At 42.1% G+C, this 22,052-nt stretch overlaps 1 protein-coding gene across 1 annotated transcript in view; it reads right to left on the bottom strand.

Annotated features, from left to right (window-relative positions):
• Esr1 (estrogen receptor 1) overlaps positions 1-22,052 on the bottom strand; it is a 368,654-nt gene that overhangs the window by 217,900 nt on the left and 128,702 nt on the right. Inside the window, 1 exon segment of the mRNA XM_038339005.1 lies at positions 4,374-4,564. Coding sequence (XP_038194933.1) covers positions 4,374-4,564 — 191 coding nt within the window.

A 22,052-nucleotide genomic window follows, 5' to 3' on the forward strand; every position in this document is an offset into this window, starting at 1 on the left:
GTGCTGGATGGTTTCACATTGAAGCTTTCTAAAGCCTAGGTATCTCTCTCCAGGTTGTCCTCCCTGGATTTAAGGCCCCCCGGTGTGTTAAACATGAATCAGACATCATCGTGAAACCATTCCCCCCTTGTCCCAGCTACTTGTGCGCTTACACATGCCTTCATCGTGTGTGTCTGGTTTGATATTGAGCAACTTCTCCACACAACCATCAGAGTTGGTGATTGCAAAGATCAATGGTATATAGGCATGTCCACCGTGCCCTGTTGTTCTGGAATTACAATGGAAGAGGAGTGGTGGGTTGATAGAATGCTTTCTCCTTGCAATAAAACCTCGGGTAAAACCTGATGGTTGAAGCTATAACCTGATTGGGTGGCTCAGTCTACAGTCTCTTTGTGAAGAAACAATTCTAAGTCTTCACGGATCAATAAGTTAACAAAATATCCAGCTTCATCTCCCTGACATAAATGGGATCCTTTATTTTGCTTCTTTAAAAAAAATACATCCAACTGAGGCCATTACTCAGTTCCTTAAGTAATCAAGACTGTGCACTAAGCAGGGGAAGAAAATGTGTATGCTTTCAAGTCCAACACTGCCTCTTCAACCAAAACACTTGGAGAGAGAGAACAATCTGATGTGCACAGCTTCCCAGCTCTCTCCTTAAGTGACAAGGAGCCTAGCATCTTCAGGCCTTCCACCCATGAGTCAGACCCTTCACGACCCTTTAATGTGTCTGAGGGTCACTGTGATGTACAAACAACCACAGGAGTTCAGGGAACTTTTAGTTCCCCGTTATCAAGACTCAGACAAGCAAACAGAACTGGAAACCTGCTGCTCTTGCCTGGCCTCTTCTTTCACAGAGCTGGGCACAGATGAAGCATAAGGAAACACTACCAAGATGGCAAAAGAAACCAAGTGCTGTTCCTTGACACAGTCTCAGATTAAACGCACAGGCTCCAGGAACATCATTATTTACAATGACAGCAAACCAGCACTGTTAATTGTTATTCGCAGAACTACCGTCTGTGGTTTTGCTGGATCTCAATCATAGGCTTGCCCAGATGAGTAAACAAACACTTACTCTTGCCTCCCTTTGCTTTGCTCTCTTGATGCTTTTCTTCAGGCTTAATTTGAATCAATAGGACTCTCAGAGAGTCTTATCATTCTTTAGGACTGAGTGAAGTTTGGATTCCTATGAGAGTCAGTATCCACCACTACCTCGGCATTTGTCACACTGTAATTTAATTACTGGGGAGATTTTTTTTATTCATTTCTGATCTATTTTATAAGCACGGTGCGAGTAGGGACCAGTTCTTTCCCTGTCTTCATATCTCCAGGTCTACACACTGTGCTTTGTCTAGAACGAGAATCCAATAAATACATGACCTTAACAAATACAGTGACTTTAATCATTATTAGGTCCCGTGCTGTGTCGAAAGCTTGGCCTTCTTTCTAAGCTTCTTTCAGAGTTTTGGACTCAATAATTATTCTGCTCTGGAAATCTTTTATATGACTATACCGTAATGCATAAGAAGTCCTCAAAACCAGTTTTTAACAAATGCTCCTTCATGTGATACAATTTTACTGACATCCTGTTTAGTCTGTTATAGTAAATGGAGATAAGAGATATATATTTTGACTATCAAAAGTAAGTGAAATTTTTATAATATATCTGAACTTGAGAAAATGCTGTGCTAGTAAAATGTTTATATTTTCTTCCATGTTTAAATAAGTATATGTTTCTATTTTTATATTGTTTTCTGCCCTAATGCCTTAATGCTTAAAGTCAATATGAAGCTTGGTGGTATTTTATTTAGCATGCTCCTAATGGAATACATATATTATGAAAGCAACATTCCTAGTGATTCTTTCGATCTCAGCAACTTCAAACATACAGCCAGCAATCGTTTCTCTAATTGCATGTATTCATTTTTACCATCTATGTCTGGGCGGTGCTCTATCCACACATACCCACTCTCTGTACGATGAAAAACAGCTGTCTCTAGTTTCCCAAAGGAATTCTAACTCTTTGGAGATTGTTAAATGTGTCTTACACATCTTTTAACTTCCCCCTAGAATGTCCAGACAAATACAGACTAAGTTCCTATAAAATAGGAATAATCAGAACTTCAGGTTTACAATCTTCCTTCCTAAGGACCTCCTTTCTTACATAATAACACTTGAATTATATAAGAGCAAATGAAAATTAAATCGTGGATCACAACACTCTAGCCACAGGCCAGATCTTCTCAATTACCCACATTTATAGTTACTTGGGTGCGTAGTCACCTCCACTTATTTGCATATTGTTCGACAAAGCTACTCCTGCTTATTCCCACTTTTCTCCCTAAAGCAGTATGGGCTGAAAAAGCCAAAGTGATTGCTATTTTTATCTTTTAAATAAAAATCTTTGTGACTACTGCCCTAAATAATGTTTGCTGATGAAAAATTTAGTCCCACTAAATGATTTATTCAGCTGCATAGCTGAGCATATCCACTAATCATATCTTTTTCGTGTGTGTGTGTGCGTGTGTGTGTGTGTGTGTGTGTGTTCATGGAGGTATATGTGTAAAGCTCTAAAGTTGATTTCAGGTGTCTTCATCAATCAATTTCCACTTTATTTGTTTCTTGAGGCAAGGTCTTCCATCGAAGCCAGAGTTTGCCAATTCTAATTGGTCTGTTCATCCAGTTTGCCCAGGTACCCCATCTCTGCCTCCCTCAGGCTGGAATTACAGACAGAGGCTGTAGGTGCCTGGCTTTTTACATAGGTTCTGGGGACCCAAACTCCAACCTTCACTTTTCTGACAAATGCTTCGCTACTGAGCAATTTCCCTGGAGTTCAAAACCTGTTTTTAAACGCTTAAATTTCCTTCATTGAGTTTTTGTGTGTAATAATATTATTGGTGAAAATAATGAGAATTTGGATTTTATGAAATAAAATAAAAAGTAAAACCACACATTCAGATGTCTGACAAAAGACCTATAATGTTTATACTAACCTAAATCCAGATTAAGATTTATTTTTCTAAACTAAAATGGTACCAGCTATTAAAATTAATGGTCTATATGTGATACATTCAAACACAGAGATACATACAAAGAGTTGCTATAGAGAATATCATTAATTTTTGTAGGAACCCAGACAAAAGAGTCCAAGTCTCACAGAAGAATTCTAAAAGATGTTGAAAGCAATAAGTGTCAAGGAAAATGCTTTTAAAATGGACCACCTTGACCTCACAGGCTACTCTATTAAGATATGAACAGCTTTTTAAAATGTTCTTCCATATGTGGAGGAAAGATAAATGTGTGTACCATCCCCCGGTCATTGCCCCATATCAGAGCAGTGGAGAGCCACAGAAGAAAGTTCCTGAGATGCTCTTCTTGGGTCAGCGTCTATTAATCTAGCAGGTTCTAGCTCTCAACGAGTTCCTTAAGTCTGCATTTCTGTAGAAGAAATCACAGAAGTAGCCTTTGTATTTCTCTATGAGGTTCACTAAGCTCTAAGGGTAACAGTCAGAAGAGAAAAAAAATTCACCCCACAGCTAAAACAAAACAGGAATTCAGTAAGCCCAAAGCACCAAGAAGGCCTCTGTCCCTGCCAAGAGGGCTTCAGCACATATATCCTCAGTAGTCAAAATAACTGACATTTTCCATTGGTATTCTGTATGATGTAACAGTACTGGCATTTCTGAAATAATAGTAGCATATAGCTGATGGCATATCAGAAAAGCTGCACTTGGTGATCTACATACAAAAAAGGACTGAGGCAGACAGGAGAATGAAATGGTACAGCTGGTTCTTAGTAACTCCATGGTACCGATGGCATGTCCCTCTTCTAAGTCATCAGACATTGAGTCTGCTCATGCTAGCCAAAAGGTCATGTCATCCATTGAGTCAAGAAAGACATAAGATGGGAAAAGAACAATTTGAATCAGAATTGGTCTGGAGCAAATATCAGAGCAGAATATGTACCTGGACAAGGCCAAGGATGATTACATGCAGACAATAAGACCACATGACATCGTAGAAGCTTAGTTGCCAACAGAATAAGAATGTACATCTGCCATCCCTGAATCAAGCTGGAGATAGTTCTCTGTGCACCAGAGATCCAGCTACTAATTCTTCGAGTGGAATTTCTCAAAGCTGTCTGTATCTTGCCAAGAGGAAGCAGAAATTCTCAGCCACAGATTTGCTGGCACACCCATTTCTCCTGGGAGTCTATCTCTCCTCCAGGTTTCCACCAAGGATAACAGAGGAACTTACTAGATAGTCATGTTTTATACAAATGGCTTTGTACAAAGACCCTGTCTTCCTTTCTTGTTCTCTTCTGCTTTTAGGGCTATGAATAGAGTAATTTTTAGACAACACACTCTTACCTTGAATACTTCTCTTGAAGAAAGCCTTGCAGCCTTCACAGGACCAGACCCCATAATGGTAGCCAGAGGCATAATCATTGCAGACGGCACAGTAGCGCGTCTCCTTGGCAGACTCCACGGCCATGTTTCCTTTCTCGCCATTATTGGACAGTCTCTCTCGGCCACTCTGGCGTCGATTATCAGAATTGGGCCTGGGGGTAGGATGGGAGAAGACACAGTGAATCCATTAGCATTTGAGAAGCATGCCTTACATTTTCCTCTAAAGAGTAAAAGACCTGGGAGGTTGTAGCGGACCTACTTAATTCTGACATTTTGAAATAATGATTCATAATATACGCTGATCTTTCATTGTCTCTTGCTGACTCCTGTAGCAAAAAGTATTTGCCTGTTATATTAGCCTGAAAGAAAAATTATTTTTCAGAAACTTGTTTAAGAAATGGATTGTAAACCCCAGAACAGATTATCCGTAAAGCAACAAAATGGAATTAGCAGGTTTCTAGCAAACTTCATTTTCTCAGACATTCACAATTGATTCGGGAACCAAGAGAGACCAATCTCATTCCCATTGTAGACCAACAAAGGGTCTTTAGGAAAGGGAGACAAAGCCTAAAGCAGCTGGAGGATTTGGAACTCGGGTGAAATCATGACCTGTAGAGATGACACATGGAAAACAATAATAATTCAAATTCTTCTGTTGCCTTTGTCTGTTTTCGGGTAACCCTGGGTGACCATTTTTATAGCCTGATGCTACAATTTGAAGATTGGGGTTTCCATATTCAGACACGTGGAGCAGAAAGAGCTGAGGAACACAGATGGTTACCCCAACCTTTAAAGCCTTCATGGAATGAGCAAATCCCAAGAATGAAGTTGAAACAATAAGAAAGCTGAGCTCTGGAGGAACCAAGAAAATGGGGGAGAAAAAAATATTTAAGAACACTTTACAAAATGAGTTTATCTTCAATTCTGTCAAATAGGACAGAGAAATCCAATAAGAGAACTGCTAATGTGAATTTGGCTTGAGAAAGGACCTCCAAGGGGAGGGTAGAGCTACCTTAAACCCATGGTGGAAGAGCGGATGGAGTGAGGAGGTGAGGGTGAAGGATGTTTTTTGTTTTGTGGTGTGTGTGTGTGTATGTGTGTGTGTGTGTGTATTTGTGTGTGTGTATGTGCGTGTGTGTGATCTTATATGAAGACTGGGATAGAGAAAGCAAAAGTATAGTTAGCAAATCTAAGACTCCCAAAGGGTCTTCGGAATGAAAGAGACTAGCAAAGACCTCGTACAAACTGAAGGGAACAGTCCCTAGCTGAGAACAAACACATAAAATCAAGAAGAATAAGTTTGCATTTCTCATCTGACCCTGGAAACAGCTGACACGATTTTGACCCAAGACATTTAAGACATGTTCAGTCAAATAAAGATGCTATAAGAGAATTGAATGTGCAGAGCCAACTAATGTGGAGAAAGCTCCCAGGACATTTTGGTTAAGGAAGCTCCTGCTTCGTGCTTCATATCCCTACCATGTCCCAAACAGCAAAGCCTCATGGACTCTCATTGGTCCTCCCCTCATAGCCCTGGCCTTCCTTTCAGCTCAGATTTCATAACCCTCCCCTGCCCTTCTTCCTCATTAATATTGTATACAATATTTTAATGGTTCATAAACTACATAGGCCATAAAGCTCACAAAACATCGGCTCCTTGGTTTGAGTACAGCTGAGTTGGGCAACTTTTTCCACTCCAAATAACTTAGCTCTGAGGTTGGGAGCCTCAAATAGGATTTCTTTACTTTTTAATGATCCTTAGAAAGCACTGACTCGAAGCTTCCAATTCTTGTTCATATTCTGTTACCCGTCCTTTCCGTTTTATCCTCATGTTGTTGAACTCCCCTATCAATCTCCAATCTTTGCGCTGTTTGTTTGCCAATGTCTTCTGCATGATTCAGGCCAGAAGGAAGCAGCTGTGAATGTTTAAGGAGATAAACTCAATGCCTTGGGTGATGGGAGTAGCTGATGAACAGTTATAAACTGGGCAAACCGTGTCTTTTTAAAATATATTTATCGTTTTTGTTAATTGGCTGTGTTTGTGTGTGTGCACACATACATACATGTAAATGAAAGGATTTTAGCTGATAAAACCATCTCTCCCGATCCAAATTTAGTGCCCCATACTTTATTAATTGTTGACCTCTAGTTCCATGCCCATCACGCAGTAGACGCTCAGTACAAGTTTGTTGACTGACCAAATGAATGAATAGTACACATTGGGAAGAGATCAATATCCTCCTGACCACCTTTATAGATAGCAAAGTAGATCAATATTCTCACAATAACCTATATAATAGCAAAATAAATCAATATCCTCCTGTATAAATCAATAACCACCTGTATAGATAGCAAAGTAGATTAATATCCTCACAATAACCTATATAGATAGCAAAATAGATGAATATCTTCCCAACTACCTATATAGATAGCAAAATAGAACAATATCCTCCCAACCACCTATATAGATAGCAAAATAGAGTTGACCTTTGAGCAACGAGTGTTCAATATGCACAGGTTTGTTTATAAGTAATTGAAAAAGAAACCGGGAGCCTAGGAATGTAGGAGAAATTGAGAAAAAAGTTAATATGTCACAAAGTCACAAAATATAGAGATAGACAATAATTTAATTAACTGCAATAAGATATACAAAACTCTCATAGAAAATCAAAGTGAATCAAAAGTTAAACACACAAATGAAGACCCTACATGACACCATCTGAAGCTGAGAGACCTGCTCACAAGAACAATGCTGTAGCATCAGTCCATAGCTGAAAAAAACTAACTGTGGCAATACTGTAAACTATGGTAGCCCCAGGTTCCTCCTATCGTTATTGTGTTTAAGTATGGGTTGAATGTAAAGAAAAACAAAGCATGTCTGAGCAGTTCACCCCTCCATTGAATTGTCTTCCCGTAAAACGTGATGTCTCCAGGTTGAGTCTCTTCCTCTGTGCATTATAGAAACAGTATACAGAACAGGATGCTGGGCTGCATGCATTATCGGTAAGGTTTCCTGTCCATGGCAAGCTCTCAGCACTTGGATCTCGGAAGCCAGAGGTTAATACAGGGAGTTTGATGGCAGTGAGAACAGAGTGAAGCTCAAAGAGGGATGAGAAAATCCAGACCTGTGACTGTCACATGTCACCCGATCACTATCACCACGCCAGGAGAGTGGGCCACAGACACAGCAACACAGGTGTCACCATGGACAGTGGCACAGAACCAACAAAAGTGGCAGGTGTCCCTTGTAACACTACCAGCGGGTATGCGGAGGGTCAAAGTCATCACAGCGCTTCTTGCACCAGCAGCAGGGATGTGAAGGGTCAAGGATATCACAACCCAGCTTTGCATTTTATCAAAGTGGTTCAGTGTAAGTAACAGAGATGAGTTCACACTGTGTGGCATATTCTTCCTAATGGCAACGTGCCCTCTAAACTGAAGCATTTCCTTCTGGAGGGAAAGGGACTCATGAGCCTCAGGAGGTAAACAGAATGTCATATGTCTGGGTGGCACTCTCAAGACCTAATCCAACAAGGTCCATCCTGCCACAGAGCTAGGCTCGCACCCTCCTTCAGGCAGACACACCACGGGTCTGGGACAGTGTTTTCAACCCTCCTGAGGAAATGAAATAAAGAATAAATAAAGTGAAACCCAGGGTAGCTGGGTGAGACAATATGTATGAAGCTCCAGGGGCCCTTCTCACTAGCACCAAGGAAGAGGGAAAAACTTCCTTGTAGAACTCGGGAGGAGACTCAAGGGCAATAGCACTCTCCTCATCCTGGTACCACTTGTTCACCCATAAAGCAAGAGGGTGAATTGACAAAAACAGGAAATCCAAGAGCTGAGAAGCCATCCAACCTGAGGCTGCATGGGGCAGGGAAGAACATAGGTTCACCCACCAATCTCCACCAACATCCAGCAGGAAGGAACACAGAAGAAATTCCAATCTGTGCAATAGGCAATAGACAAAAAAACCACAGCGGGGACCTAAGAGGTTGCTTTGAGCCCGTGAGCCAAATAGCCCAGTCGTCCACATCACCTATACTGCACAGAGCCTCGTTATTGTCATCCAGAGACAAGCCTTTGGTGTGACAACACATGTTGGCTTTTAAAACCTAGTCTCTCTCTCTCTCTCCCTCTCCCTCCCTCTCCCTCTCCCTCTCCCTCCTCCTCCTTCTCCCCCCCCCCTCAACAAAGTCAACAAACCACAAGCCCTTGTTAGTAAAAGGTTTTAATTTTTAGGGAACAGAAAGCAAAAAAAATAAAAACCACGGAGGGTGAGGGGCTTGGGAAGAGGTTCTGCTTCCAACACCCACACAGTTGAAAGAACAACTGCCCTGCATTTACTTATTTCTGGCTACAGGAAAATGCACATAACAGAAGTTACAGTGCTAAGCATTTCAAATGTCAAGTGGTGTTAAGTATATCCATGATGATGTACATTCTATCTTTAGAATTTTTTATCTCCTAACACTAAACCATATACATTAAACAATAATGCTTCCCTGGGCTACTCTCAGCCATTCTTCTACCTTCTGATTCAGTGGATTCCACAGCTCTAACAGCTGCAGCTAGTGGAATCATAAAGTATCTGAGTATTTGGGGTCTAGCGTAGGTATGTAAGATAATATCTTTCATATCCATCCATGTGGTTGTATGTGCTAAAGTCTTTCTTGCTCTTTTTTCTTTAGTTGGTTGTTGTTGTTTGTTTTGGAGATAGGCTCTGGCTTTGTAGTCCAGAATGAGCCTGAACTCACGATGTAGCCCAAGCTGGCCTCACACTCTTGATCCTACATTCTCAGCCTATGGATTACAGGTATGCACCACTGGGTGGGCTAGAATTTCTTTCCCTTTTCACACCGAATAATATTCCATTGTATATATTTTATATACTTGGTTTAACCCTTTATTCATTTATTTTATATGTGTGTGAGTGTGAATATATATGTGATTAGATACCCATATACAAATACATGTGTACATATACTTTATATGTATATATACATACATATAAACATACATATGGCTCATTTCTACCTTTGAGTTATTGTGAACAATGTTGTATGAACATGGCTATGCAAATATTATATCAAGACCCAGATTTTAATTCTTTCAGATATTCATAAACAAAATCACTAGAACATAAGATAATTCTAAGTATAGGGTATGTATATGTGAACATGCATGTTAGTGTATAGTTGTGGGTGCAAGTGTAAGTGCACGTGTATGCAAATACATATGGGAGTCAAAGGTCAGTCCCAGGTGCCATTCCTTAGGAACCACCCGCCTTGCCTTTTGAGACAAAGTCTCTCACTGTGGCTTGGGGTTTGCCCATCAGGCTAAGCTGAATGGCAGTTGAGCCCGAAGGACTGTCCCTCTGTGCACCTCCTCAGCACTGGAATTACAAACACATATCACCCTGCTGGGTTCTATGTGAGTGGCAGATACTGAACGTGTGCCCTCATGTTTGCTCAGCAAGCGCAGTCCTATTTCCCTAGCCCCATAATTAGAAGGTATAAAAGATTTGTCCTTTTCCATCCTGGCTGCACCATCTTTCATTTCCGATGGGTGCAAGCGTTTTACATTTTTTTCTCTCTTGTGACCTTATTGGTGTAGCTTTCTTGTTGCTGTTGTTATCTGCAGTTGTTCCAATGGCTGTGAGGAGAATCCTGCAGTGTTGAAGATTTCATTCGTCATGAACCCCTCTCTTGCAGCCACTCTTAAAGTTCAGAACCCCGAAATGGCTTATTCTTGTTCTAAACATCAGAGGTTTGCCTGGACTTGGCCTCTGTTGTTATGAGTTACATTATTCGTTATTTTCTCTCTCTTTTTCAGTGCCTCAAATCAAACATTGACTCAGTAAATAGTGATAGTAAATAGATTCATTGGTCAATGACTCAACGAAGCAATTATTTTCACAATATAGATGGAATGTCCAAAATCTGTGTTTAAGGTATCAGTAAAAGATAAAAAAATTCCTTGAGAAGTACAAGAAATACATGCTGTGTCACAGCAAAGTGTCACTCATTAGATATTAGCTTTGAGATGACACTAACACAATCGTGAACACAGGCTACAGAAGCAGAAGACATCCCGAAGAAGAGGGGGAAATGTTGACTGTCCATAATGCGATGTGTCAGCCAAGGTGGAGATCGTGTATATAACACTAGCAATCATATTAACTGGAACCAGGCTTGTTCTAGGAAGACTCTCAAAAATGCTGTGAAACTTCACTTCCAATCAATCAGGGGAAAGGACAAAGGGGAGTTTCCCATGGGTCACAAATCCCTGTGGCATCTTGCAGTTTCAAGTTATTTGACTATCCCAAGGGTCAAACAAATAAGGCACATCAGTCCACAGAGAGAGCTGTGTTCTGGGGATGGAGAACTTGGCCTGGTCATCTGTAATCCAAGGCAGCAGAATGCTGTCCATATCTGAGATTAGAACTGATCATAATGCTGGGTTGTTAAGAGGCATCTACTACATCTGGAAACATGTGATAATAATGATGGGTAGTTAGGATGACCCACAATGGTGGGTCAATAGGAGGTGTCCACAGCTGAACACAGACCTGATCACACTGGTAGGTCCTTGGAGGAGGCTACACCTTAGCTCAGACATGATCATATTAACGGGTGACTGGAAGAAGTCTACACCACACTTGATTACAACAGTAGGCATGCCAGCTAGCTGTATGTCAACTTGACACAAGTCAACAGAGTCATTTTGGAAGAGGGAACCTTAGCTGAGAAAATGGTCCTACTGGCCTGGTCTGTAAGCAAGTCTGGGGTGTATTATCTTGATTAATGATTGATGTTAGAGGGTGCAGCTCACTGTGGGTGGGGCCGCCACTAGTTGGTGGTTCTGAGTGCTGTAAGAAAGCAGGCCATGAAGAACATGCCAGTGAACAACACTCATCATCCATGGCCTCTGCATCAACTCCTGCCTCTAGGTTCCTACTCTGCATGAGTTCTTGCCCGGACTTCCTTCTTTGATGGACGGTGATGTGGAACTGAAAGCTGAAACAAATCTCTCTTATCCAGGTTGTTTATGGTCACGGCGTTTCATCACAGACACAGAAACACTACGACGCCGGGTCACCAGGATGAGTCCATACACGAGCTCACATCTGTTCACAATAGCAGATCACCGGGACGAGTCCATGTCTGCACTCAGACCAGATCATGTGGTGGACCACTGAGAGGAGTCCCCATCTTGGGTCAGAATCAGACTAAAAAGTTGGCATCAACCTGAAATTATCTGGGCACCTGGGGTAAACCCAGTTGAACAGAGGAGCCTTGTGACAGGTCCTAGCCCCGCCCCTTCCTTCTAGTGACGATCCAGCCTTAGTCCACTGCACCTGTCACCCAGATCTCCCATCGTCAGCCTCACGCCTCCTCGCTAGGAAGTGTGTCAGCTATGCAGACATCAATCTTTCATTTCCTCTCTCAGCCCCAGAGGTCCTGCCCCCACCTTGGTTTCCATAATTTTCACAAAATTAAAATTAATTGTTCTTACCATTTTCATATTCAAGAGATCTTTAGATTCTGCCTTCCTGGATGGAAACTTGGCAAACACTTATCCAAGTCTTTGGGCCTTGGTTTTGTTGTAATTAAAAGATAAATCAATTATTTAACACAATTTTTAAAAAAAAACAGTTTTTTTTCTTATAATAGCCTTCCTCACTGAATAATCAAGCAATCTTGAAAGCATTGCAACTGCAAGGAACACACGTGATTAAAGCACAACTGGCAAATAAAGTGAGCAGAAACAAGAGATCTGTTGAAGATGGGGACTAGGAGGAAGAGAAAGAAGAGGCAGCATCATTCTCCTATGGAAATCAGAAAGCCACCTGCCTTGATCTGGCTGCACTTCCATTAAATTGGTTGATTTCTCAGTACTTTCAAGAGGTTATCCCACTAACAATATGATACAATCCACATAATTAAAAGAAAAATTTAGAAGTATTTACACATAGTCCAGAGAATAGGCTCTCTTGAATCGAGAAAAGTGGCACATAATAAAAGAATATCACTTGAAAAGATTGTCACTAATCAAAAGTTTGAAGCTCAGTGCAATCAAACACTGCTATTCTTCCAACCACAAATAATGGCACCAGCTATCCAAAAGGGCTCTGTGGGAGCCTTGTCAGTTTGGATGCTCACCTTCCTGGACCTGGGGGGAGTTGGGAGGACCTTGGACTTCCCATAGTGGAGGGATCCCTGACTGCTCTTTGGCCTGGAGAGGGAGGGAGTGGGAGTGTGGGTGGAGGGGAGGGGAGGGAAGTGGGAGGAGGGGAGGAGATGGAAATTTTTAATAAAAATTAAAAAATAAATATTAAAAAAACTAAAACCATTGCCCTGCTAGACTAGCATTTGGTTAATGTTGAAAGTCTTAGAGTCTAGAAGAAATGTTTTGAAACAAATGTCCGCTCTTCAGAATATATTTTAATTCAATGTTATTAAACTAACTTCATATTTCCCCACCGAAGCCATTCCCCAACATTATGTGTACGCGAAATCCCTCCTATTGTATGCTCTATTGCTGTGAAGGAACACCATAATCAAGGCGACTCTCTTAAAGGAAAGCATCCAATTGAGGTTTAGTTAATTATCTTCATGGTGGAGAGCATGGCAGCACACGGTAGTCACAGCAATTCATAAAGATTAAAACAATTTACTAGCGACATGGGTAAGGCTATTGCTGTAACAGATGACCGTAGCAAAGCAATGAAAAACCAAGTACTGATATTTGTTTGTTACGAATATGTGAATCAAACTGAATATGGTCTCTTGTGTTCCCCTTTCACTTAAATGTTCACATAGATGGTCAGAAACCAAAGGTGATTTCTGACAAAAAATGAGAACGTATCTTGGGTGTGTATCTAATCTATGTGCAATTGCACATTTAGATTTAGACATATTTTTTGATACATGGCTTCACATTGTTGTTCTAGGCTGGCCTTGAACATATGACAATCCTGAATGCTGGGATTACAGGAAGATGTCATCAGGCCTAGTTCTCTTTGGTTTCCTTGAAAGTAAATAAATACTATTTAAGAAAGTCAGTAAGAATGGACTCTAGCTAAACTAATAGTCTGGAAAGGAAAATCTCAAGCTTCATTTTTAGATAAATTCAAGTTCACTGGATCCTGAGTCTAGTCTGGGAAACGTCACCCAAAGCAATAATAGTTGTGTTTTGAAATAAGCAAGTTATAAATTATTTTCTGCACGACAAATAGGTCCTTTTAATCCCTTTAGAAGTGATTCTAGCTCTTTACACTGTTTGTCTGAGCAGTGAATATTTAGCTATCTTTTGACTCATTTATTTAATTAATGTGGTAGTTTGAATGTAATTGAGCCCCATGATCTCATAAATGGTGGAGGTGTGATTTTGTTGGAATGGGCACGGCCTTGTTGCAGGAAGTGTGCCACTGTGGGGACAGGTTTTGAGGATTCCTATGCTCAGGATACTGCCCAGTGTCTCAGTCGACTTCCTGTAGCCTGCATATCAAGATGCAGCCAGCACCACATCTGCCTGCATGCTGTCATGTTCCCCACCATGATGATAATGGACTGAACCTCTGAAACTGTAAGTGAGCCACCTAATTAAATATTTATTTGTAAGAGTTGCTGTGGTCATGGTGTCTCTTCACAGCAATAAAAACCTCTAAGTGAGACGAGTTTAACTTATTTTTAAATTATTATCTTTTAGCTAACAAACAGAGCAGAAACTCTTCCCTAAAAGAGGCAGACAAAAGTGTCTTCAAGAGAGAAAATTCCTGGTGATGGAAGCCATCCTCTGTCCAGTCCACTCCTAAGACTTCTAGTAAACCCAATTGTCTCTTTGTCTAACAGAATAAAATGAATTGGTCCTGTAGGCAAGCAGATTTTCATACTATATAGATGGTTGTGGTAATCACTACTCTAATTCATACTCCTCTTAGAACCACTAGGATGACAATACTAATCTAACCACAATTGCTTCTGAAGCAAGGGAATGCAGACAGAGGTGAGGCTACTCGTCCGTCATACAGTCGGTGAACTCTGGAACTAAGGACCAGTGCAGTCTGAATCCAGAGGCCCAGGCTCCTCCACAGATCTCCATTCTTGGGAGCTCCACCCAAAGGCCTTGCAAGCCAAAGACAAAGATCTCACATCTGCGAACAAGGTCATCGCCTCGGAACTCATCCATAGACTCATAAATCCCCGCAGTAATTGCCTGTAATTACTTGTTACAAGGCCAATAATACGTCTTGAGAGGAAAATGTTAATTTCCAGAGCAAAGGTTGAAAACTCTATTGAGTTCCATGAAAATGGAGTTAGTGAGCTAAGATGGATTGACGAATGTTTCAGTTTTTTCCGAAAATGTGATTTCAGCTCTTTTTTGTTTTATTTCATATTTTTTGAGACAAAGGTTTTCAGTGTAACCCTGGATGACCTGGTACAAAATATGTAGCTGAGGCTGGCCTTAAATTCATGGCAATCCTCCTGTCTCAGCCTCCTAAGTGTTAGAATAACAGACATGCCCACTACACCCAGTTTGGAAAATACCTATTTTAACTCACAAGCAAATAGAAAATGGGTGTATCACTAATGCTGGCAGGTAAGAGTTCTAAAGTTCTTTATGCACAAAGAACATTAGCATTCTCCACTCAAAAGCAGGGCTTTTTATGAAATGTCAAGAGGTTTTCCCACTCACTTAAGAAAAATGTCTTCACCCCAAAATACAAGCAAGTGTTCATTTTCTACACTAATGGGAAACAAGAGTAGCCTTGTCTCAAGTCCCTGAAAAAGAATCCCATTTGCTCAATATCTTTTTTATCTTTTGTCACTTACTAATGTGTAACCAAATGACCCAATTTGAGTCTCATCACCTGTCCTTTCTCACTCACACCAATCTGTTACAAGCGCTAATGAATGGGGAGGTCCAGAAGCCCAAAGAGGCAAAAAAGCAGGGTAGGCAGAGGACACAAAAGAGGGAAAGGGAGAGGGAGGGAGAGCTGCAATTTGACTCCACACCTTTCTCAAAGAGGAAAAAGTCCGATTTCCAGTCTAATTTTCACAGGTAACGTGACATCTGTCAGAAGAATAAATTCATGCACGGGCTGGATTACTAAGAAAGTCACTCACCTCTGCCCAGTGCTGAGTGAACAGCTATTTCTGATCAACCAGAAATGGACAGAAATAAAGAGTGAACGAAAAGGAGAGGGTGCTTGAAGGTCAGAGGACACAAAGGAGACGGAGCCCATCCTCTGCCTTGGGAAGCACACGCAGGCAGAGTCCTCGAGCATCGTACTTAAACACACAGCACCAAGGACCCAAAACAGCCCCTTTTAAGCAATGGCCCCCTGCCTGCTTTTGAGGATGAGCTATAAATCATTTCCATTTATGATCCCATCGTGGAGAAAGAATCAATGTGCCATCATATAAAAGTTCACACAAACACGTCCAGAAAGGCAAGTGGGAATTTTTGCTTACAAAAAAAAAAAATCATTTGGGAAGCTGATGACACTGGAGAAGGCACAGCTGCAGCAGTGACAAACTTCAGGATGGAGCCAGGGGGGCCATGAGCTGCGGTGACAAACCTGTAGACCGAGTCAGAACGGTCACGCTCTAGACAGAAATCCACCCAGTAACAGCTGAACGGCATAAGCAGACCTCCCTAAACCTGGTTTTCTCTTTAAAATGAGAGATTACAACTGGACTCCCTAAATGCCTTCTGGCACCACGCGTGTGTGACTGAGACTCTCTCTCCCATGGCTCAGACCAGCAGGAACAGCTGCGGCCAGCTAGAATTCATTCAATGAGTCCCATGAGGGTACAGCCCATTTCTCAGAATTCTTTCCTAAGAGTACCAAAGTGCAAAAGAGAGGTTTGGAAGAGAGGGAAGTGCCACAGTGAAGTCTTCTCATTATTCCTCCAGTAATGATGGCACCACCCATGCCAACACAGGTAACTGTCAAAAAGAACCATCCCCTCGTTACCAACTGCTAACAGGACTGACTCACGCTGGTCGCTTTTCTAATAGGAGGCAAGAGGAAAGGAAAATAAAACCAGCAGGAAGGATGACATGAGAAAGGTGGGAAGAAAATCCAAGTCAAGTGCTTAGCAGCTTGTTCTAAAGACTCATGGGGAGTTATTTAGACTCCTGCTAAATGGGAGTGGCCCACGAGAACTCCAGACTCTGGGTTCTCTATCGTCTTCCCTTGCCTGTGGGGAATTCGAGAAGGCCATGGGGCACTTATCGGAGCAGATTTACTATCTAACCTCTCAAGATAACTGGTTCTCATTTGAAGGATCACAGAGTTAGGTACACGTAATCTAATTGAATGGAATACCACTGAAATAAATTCAAAGAACTGGCTGCCCCCAATACAGGATCCCACTGTCCAGTGGATCAGAAGCCTGAGGAACTGTGTGTTGTCATGCAGCAAGGGTAGCTATTAGATGAAGCTGTAGGGCGGTGTCGCCATGGGTCTGAACGATGCCAGGAGTCTGAACGGCTGAGGAGTGCTCTGGGCTCACATGTCCTGGGAAAGGATGTACCTGGCGGGACGAGCCAAGGCATGTCGTGTGAGAAATGGCGGTTCATTGGTTGCCAGACTGCTAAGTACGCAGGAGGAGGACAAATGGAGCCCTGGGGACACGAACCTGGAAGAAGGCTGAGATGTTCTAGAAAATAACGTTGTATGGCATCCTAAGTTAGAGAGACAGTCGTTGCAAGTCCAAGCCCCAAACGGGCTGGAGGATTCTTGCCCTTCACAAGGGGTCTCATGCACACCAGCCCAACCTTCGCTCGCTACGACATCTGTATAGCATGCAGTGTGTGCTCCTGTGTCTCCCGATAGCACCATCTGCAAACATTTCCTGGTTACACCGAAGCGCCTCACTGTGTCTTCTGAGAATTAAGCAGGACTGCTTTTGTTATTGTTGTGCCAGCAGCGAAACCTGAATTCCCCTCTGAGCTTGACTTTTGGTAGAGACAGTAGGAAAATCAAGAAGGAGTAACCGGGAAAGTTTTTAGTTCCAGCGTCCACAGCTGAGAGAGCCCTTTGCACCCACCCACAGGTGTCACCGAGGCTGGCCTGGGATGATGGTAAGATTCGGCCTCGCCAGAGTGAGATAGATGTTCTGTGTGAAAGAATCTCTGTGCGTTTGGCATCATACTTGATCTGTCCTCTTCTCCAGCATCCTGTGAACACATCAGTGCTGTGGTCCCTGGGTTAGGCTACTGTGGGTTTCATCTCTCAGCTCATCTTTCCTTCCAACTCCCTCCTCAGTCATTGTTGGTGGAGTTCAGGAAGCTAAGACTATTTCAAGCCTTCCCTTTTTCTTTGTTTCTTTGGGTCATCCTTTCTTCTAGCTTTCTTCGGTGCTCTTTTTTTTTTTTTTGCAGGGCCTAGAACGGTGCCTAGCATACAGTAAATCTGTCCATCTGTGCTGAAAGCATGAATGAGAAACTGAGTCAGCCACCCATTGAAGCAAGCTGGAGACGTGACAACTTCAACTGGATGAAGTGGGGGCTTGTCAGACAGGCTCTACTGCTCCCTGTAAAACTGGTTGTTAACAGTTATTTTAATTACCTTCCAGTAAATAAGAACAAGGGCACTATATAATACCCAGGGAGTCAATAAATTGAGGAAAACAAGGATTTTTGGAGCCCGAGGAACAAGTTGGGCAGCAGGTAAAGCTGGCTGGTGACTTTAGGAACAACTATGTTGCTGACCCCCAGCAAAGATTGTCCCAGCTCCCAGCTTAGAAGATTTCTGAATATGAAAACCTTCTCATTTCTAGATAGCATCCTCCAATGAGTTTGTCCACACAGTGGTATTGGAAGCAGCAGGAAGTCTCCTGGTGCAAGAGCGTAGACTCCCACCCAGCCTCCACTTCATCTATTCTGTCTGACCTTGCTCAAAGGAAAATCAACATTAACATTATATGTTCTTATTTCTCTTATACATGATATTCACAGGAAACATTGTATTGGGTCAGAAATTCTCTGGTTGTCCTAATAGTTAGTTCTCCAAGTTATAAAATGTTACAGAGTCAAGAAACAAACTCAACCAGAAATCTTGGATTTCACGCTCTTCCCCATCCCCGGTATTTTCTTCGAATGCAGCTCGCACTGGGGGCCAGTTATTCATCTGTTAGCCACTGGGCTGGGTTTCTGAGAGCTAAGGCCACACGTTTTCTAAGCACCTGGAAACCGTGGATGGCATACTTCCAGCCTTGTGCCGACTTCATTTCCCAGAAACATCTTGGAATGTGTTTCTGGGAACCCTTTAGTATCCTTGCATCAGAGCAGGGTAAAAGGAGATATCTCAGAGGGCTCAGGAACTCTCCAGTTCTTTTTCTCTGTTTTCATTAATAGGATTTCGGAGAAGCAACCCTAGAAAACCACACGACGACAGCTAACGGGGTCCGTACTCCAATGACCACTATCATAGACTATGTCCTTGATTTCCCTACACACCCCACGGTGCGCAGGAGCTGCCCTCTGCTTCCGCACCTGTATGCACACATGCAGCCCCTCAAATAGCAAGCCACCTCTCAAGCCATGGTCAAGCTCAAGTTTTTCTGCCAGAAGCCAACCAACTCAAAGTGTTACAAACTGAACAGACAGGTGGAGGCTGGAGGTGCAGGGCTCGTCCATGCCTCATTGAGAGGAATGTGTGATCCTTCCTAAACCTTTCTTACGTTAGGGAAATTTTCTGAGATTTGCTTTCTGAGTCGCTATTTCTGAAGTTCTATAATGCCACCAAATTAAGTGAATCACCCTGTGGCTACAGAAAGAAACATTATTTCTATAGAGCTCAAGGACATTCATAATTACAAGTAGGGCCTCTTTACCAATCGCTGTCCTTTGCTTTCTCCCCCCATATATATTGTAACATTTTTCTTATACTTTATCTTTATAACTATCAAAATATATATTTATCAAGACTTACCATTATCTAAATAATGGCAAAGTCCATGCTTGATCTAGAGCGACAGTCACTCTCCTGGTCAATAACAATGGCAATATAACACATGAGTGGGAAATTCTTTATCAAAGTGCCCCCACAGACTCAGGTAGAATGGTCAGGTGACATCTGTAGAATAGCTAGAAAGTTCTGTCTAACAGAAAAGATGTCCCTGGGGTTTCAAAGCCTAAACACAATGAACAGACGACCCAAGAAAGATTGTCAGATTATCCCAATAAGATAATAAGTAAAAATACAAGGCAACAGTCAAATTTGAATTTCAGATTTAGAAAACAAATTTTTAATGAATTGTCGCATGAGGCATAATTTGAAAGCTATTCTTTACTTATCTGAAATTGCGACTGGCATTTGATCTGGAAGCCCTAAATATGACACGTTTAAGGAAGGCAATAAAGATGGGTGGGACCTGCTGCAATTACATCCTTGGGCTCTCAACAGTAGAAAACGTTGATGATCACAGGCTTACTCATTATTTTCTCCTCAAGAGACCAACTCCCACTTGAGTGACGAGAGCGTACACCTGGACCAGTAGTTTGTCCCATTAAATTAACATCTACCTGTTTCCTGTAGTGATCTGGGCAGTAGAGGGCTTCATCTTGTGATCCGCCCAGCGCAAGTCACAGTATTAATTACCCTACTGTTGTGGGAAAAAAAAACCACCATGATCAAAAAGTAGTGTATGGAAGAAAGATTTTATTTTCACCTATCGTTTCAGAAGTTTAAGAGTCCATGGTGACACGGAGGTGTGACAGCAAGTATCGGGAATGGTAGGAGAGGGAAACTGAGAGCACACATCTTCAGAGCACAAGGCGGAGAGAGAATGTCTGTGTGCTCTCAAAACCTCCCCCCCCCTCCATTGACAAACTTCCACTAGCGAGGCTAAACCACCTCCCCCAAAGAGTGCCACCAACTGCAAACCTACCTAGGCCTTAAGTACCTGTGTCTATGGGAGACACTCTTCATTGAGACACCATAGTTACCAAAAAGAAGATTTTTCATCTGTTGTTAGGGAAGTGCCATGAGGCACCTGGATTTCAATAAGCTTTCTCAGCTCCCTCTATCTGCCAATGTTAGCGTTTGCTAGAGCCCATCGGAAAGCTGTGGTCTAGCATCTGGAGCAGGAGCTCAACTGGTAGAGGGCTTGCCTCGCATACATGAGGTTTAATCGTCAGCACTGCACAACATACGTGTGGTGGCAATTGCCTGCGTTCGCAACACTAGGAAGGTCGAGGCGTGAGAATCCGAAAGTCAAGGTCATGATTGACTATAGAGTAAGGTCAAAACTACCTTGGACTATCGGAATGCAACATTTTCAGAAGGAAGGGAGAGAAGAGGGGAAAGAGGAAGGATGGAGAGGAGAGAGAGACTTTGACTCCAAGATTAAATGATCATCTTCCATAGAGAAGGACTGACTTATAAGTTGTCATTGACCTAACAGTCTCACACCCAGTATCACTTTTGTCCAGGGAAGGCTTAGAGTGATGGACAAGTACCTCTCAAAATATCACAAGAATAGGTTTGCTTCCCTAGTGAAAGTCACACTACTGAAGTTTTTCAAAACAGAAGAAATACTATTGACCTACAATTGTTCACGAAAGGAAAACATGAAAACCATGTAAAGAAGCCCATGGAATGGCTTCTCCCTCAAACAGGCTCGTGTTACACACAGAGACATACAGTGCCAATGAAAGCATATTCAATTCGCACTTGCTCCCTTCACAGTGCTATGAAGTGTAAAATGGTGGCTGATGCCTTTTCAAATGCTTTAATTGACAGTTCTAATAATTCCTTAACTCCTTAAAAAATGGTAAAGTGAAAAAAACTGTTGTTCACCTCCTTAATTCTAAACCCTATCTGGGTAAGTATAAATTCCCACAGAGCAAGATGTCATTTTGTTTTGCAGTTATAAAACCGCCCGCCACAATAAATGTGTTGACCATCTATTGAGAATACTAATTACACACCTCACATGTGGCTCCATCCATTGTTGTGCTTATTAAATTTGCATTTAATTTCCTGGGACAACATTCAACTACAGAGGGAAAATGTCCAAAGGAAGCAGGACAAAGTCAGCACTAAGCTTATAAATTAGTCTCCAAGAAGACACAAAATTTCAGCAGCGAAAACCTGCGTTATTCAATTCTGTTATTTCTAAAATGACCTCATGTGAGCTCCTTGCCTTGGTAAGAAAAGAGTTAAAACAGCATCCAACGGCTCTTGAAATCTGAAGAGAGTCAATCTGAGGCCCTAGAGAAATCTGGCAAGGTAATTCCTAACCTTTAAGCTTTGGAAACAGAAAAAAAAGAGAAAACAAGGAAGGTAATCTTCAATCAAAAGTAAACAATATAATAATTAGGGCTGAGAGAAAACAATCTAAACGTAAGTATAGGAGATGCGCCTCCACCGTGGAGCTAAAGCTGAACTCCAAACAGAGGTTAGCGCTTCTCGCGTGGACCATGGACCAATTAAACAGATGGCCAGTCTGGGCAGGTGCAGCTAGTACGCGTGCTTCGGCCATCATGTTAATTTCTTAGCAACCAGAATCAACCATTCCCTCGCTCCACTTTGTTTTTGTTGCGCTTCCATTGCAAATGCCTGAACTACAACAGTTAGCCCAGATGCAGTCAGTGTCCCCGGGCAGATGGGGATTGACT

This window comes from Arvicola amphibius, chromosome 8 (assembly GCF_903992535.2).
Source record: "Arvicola amphibius chromosome 8, mArvAmp1.2, whole genome shotgun sequence".
NCBI lineage: Eukaryota > Metazoa > Chordata > Mammalia > Rodentia > Cricetidae > Arvicola > Arvicola amphibius.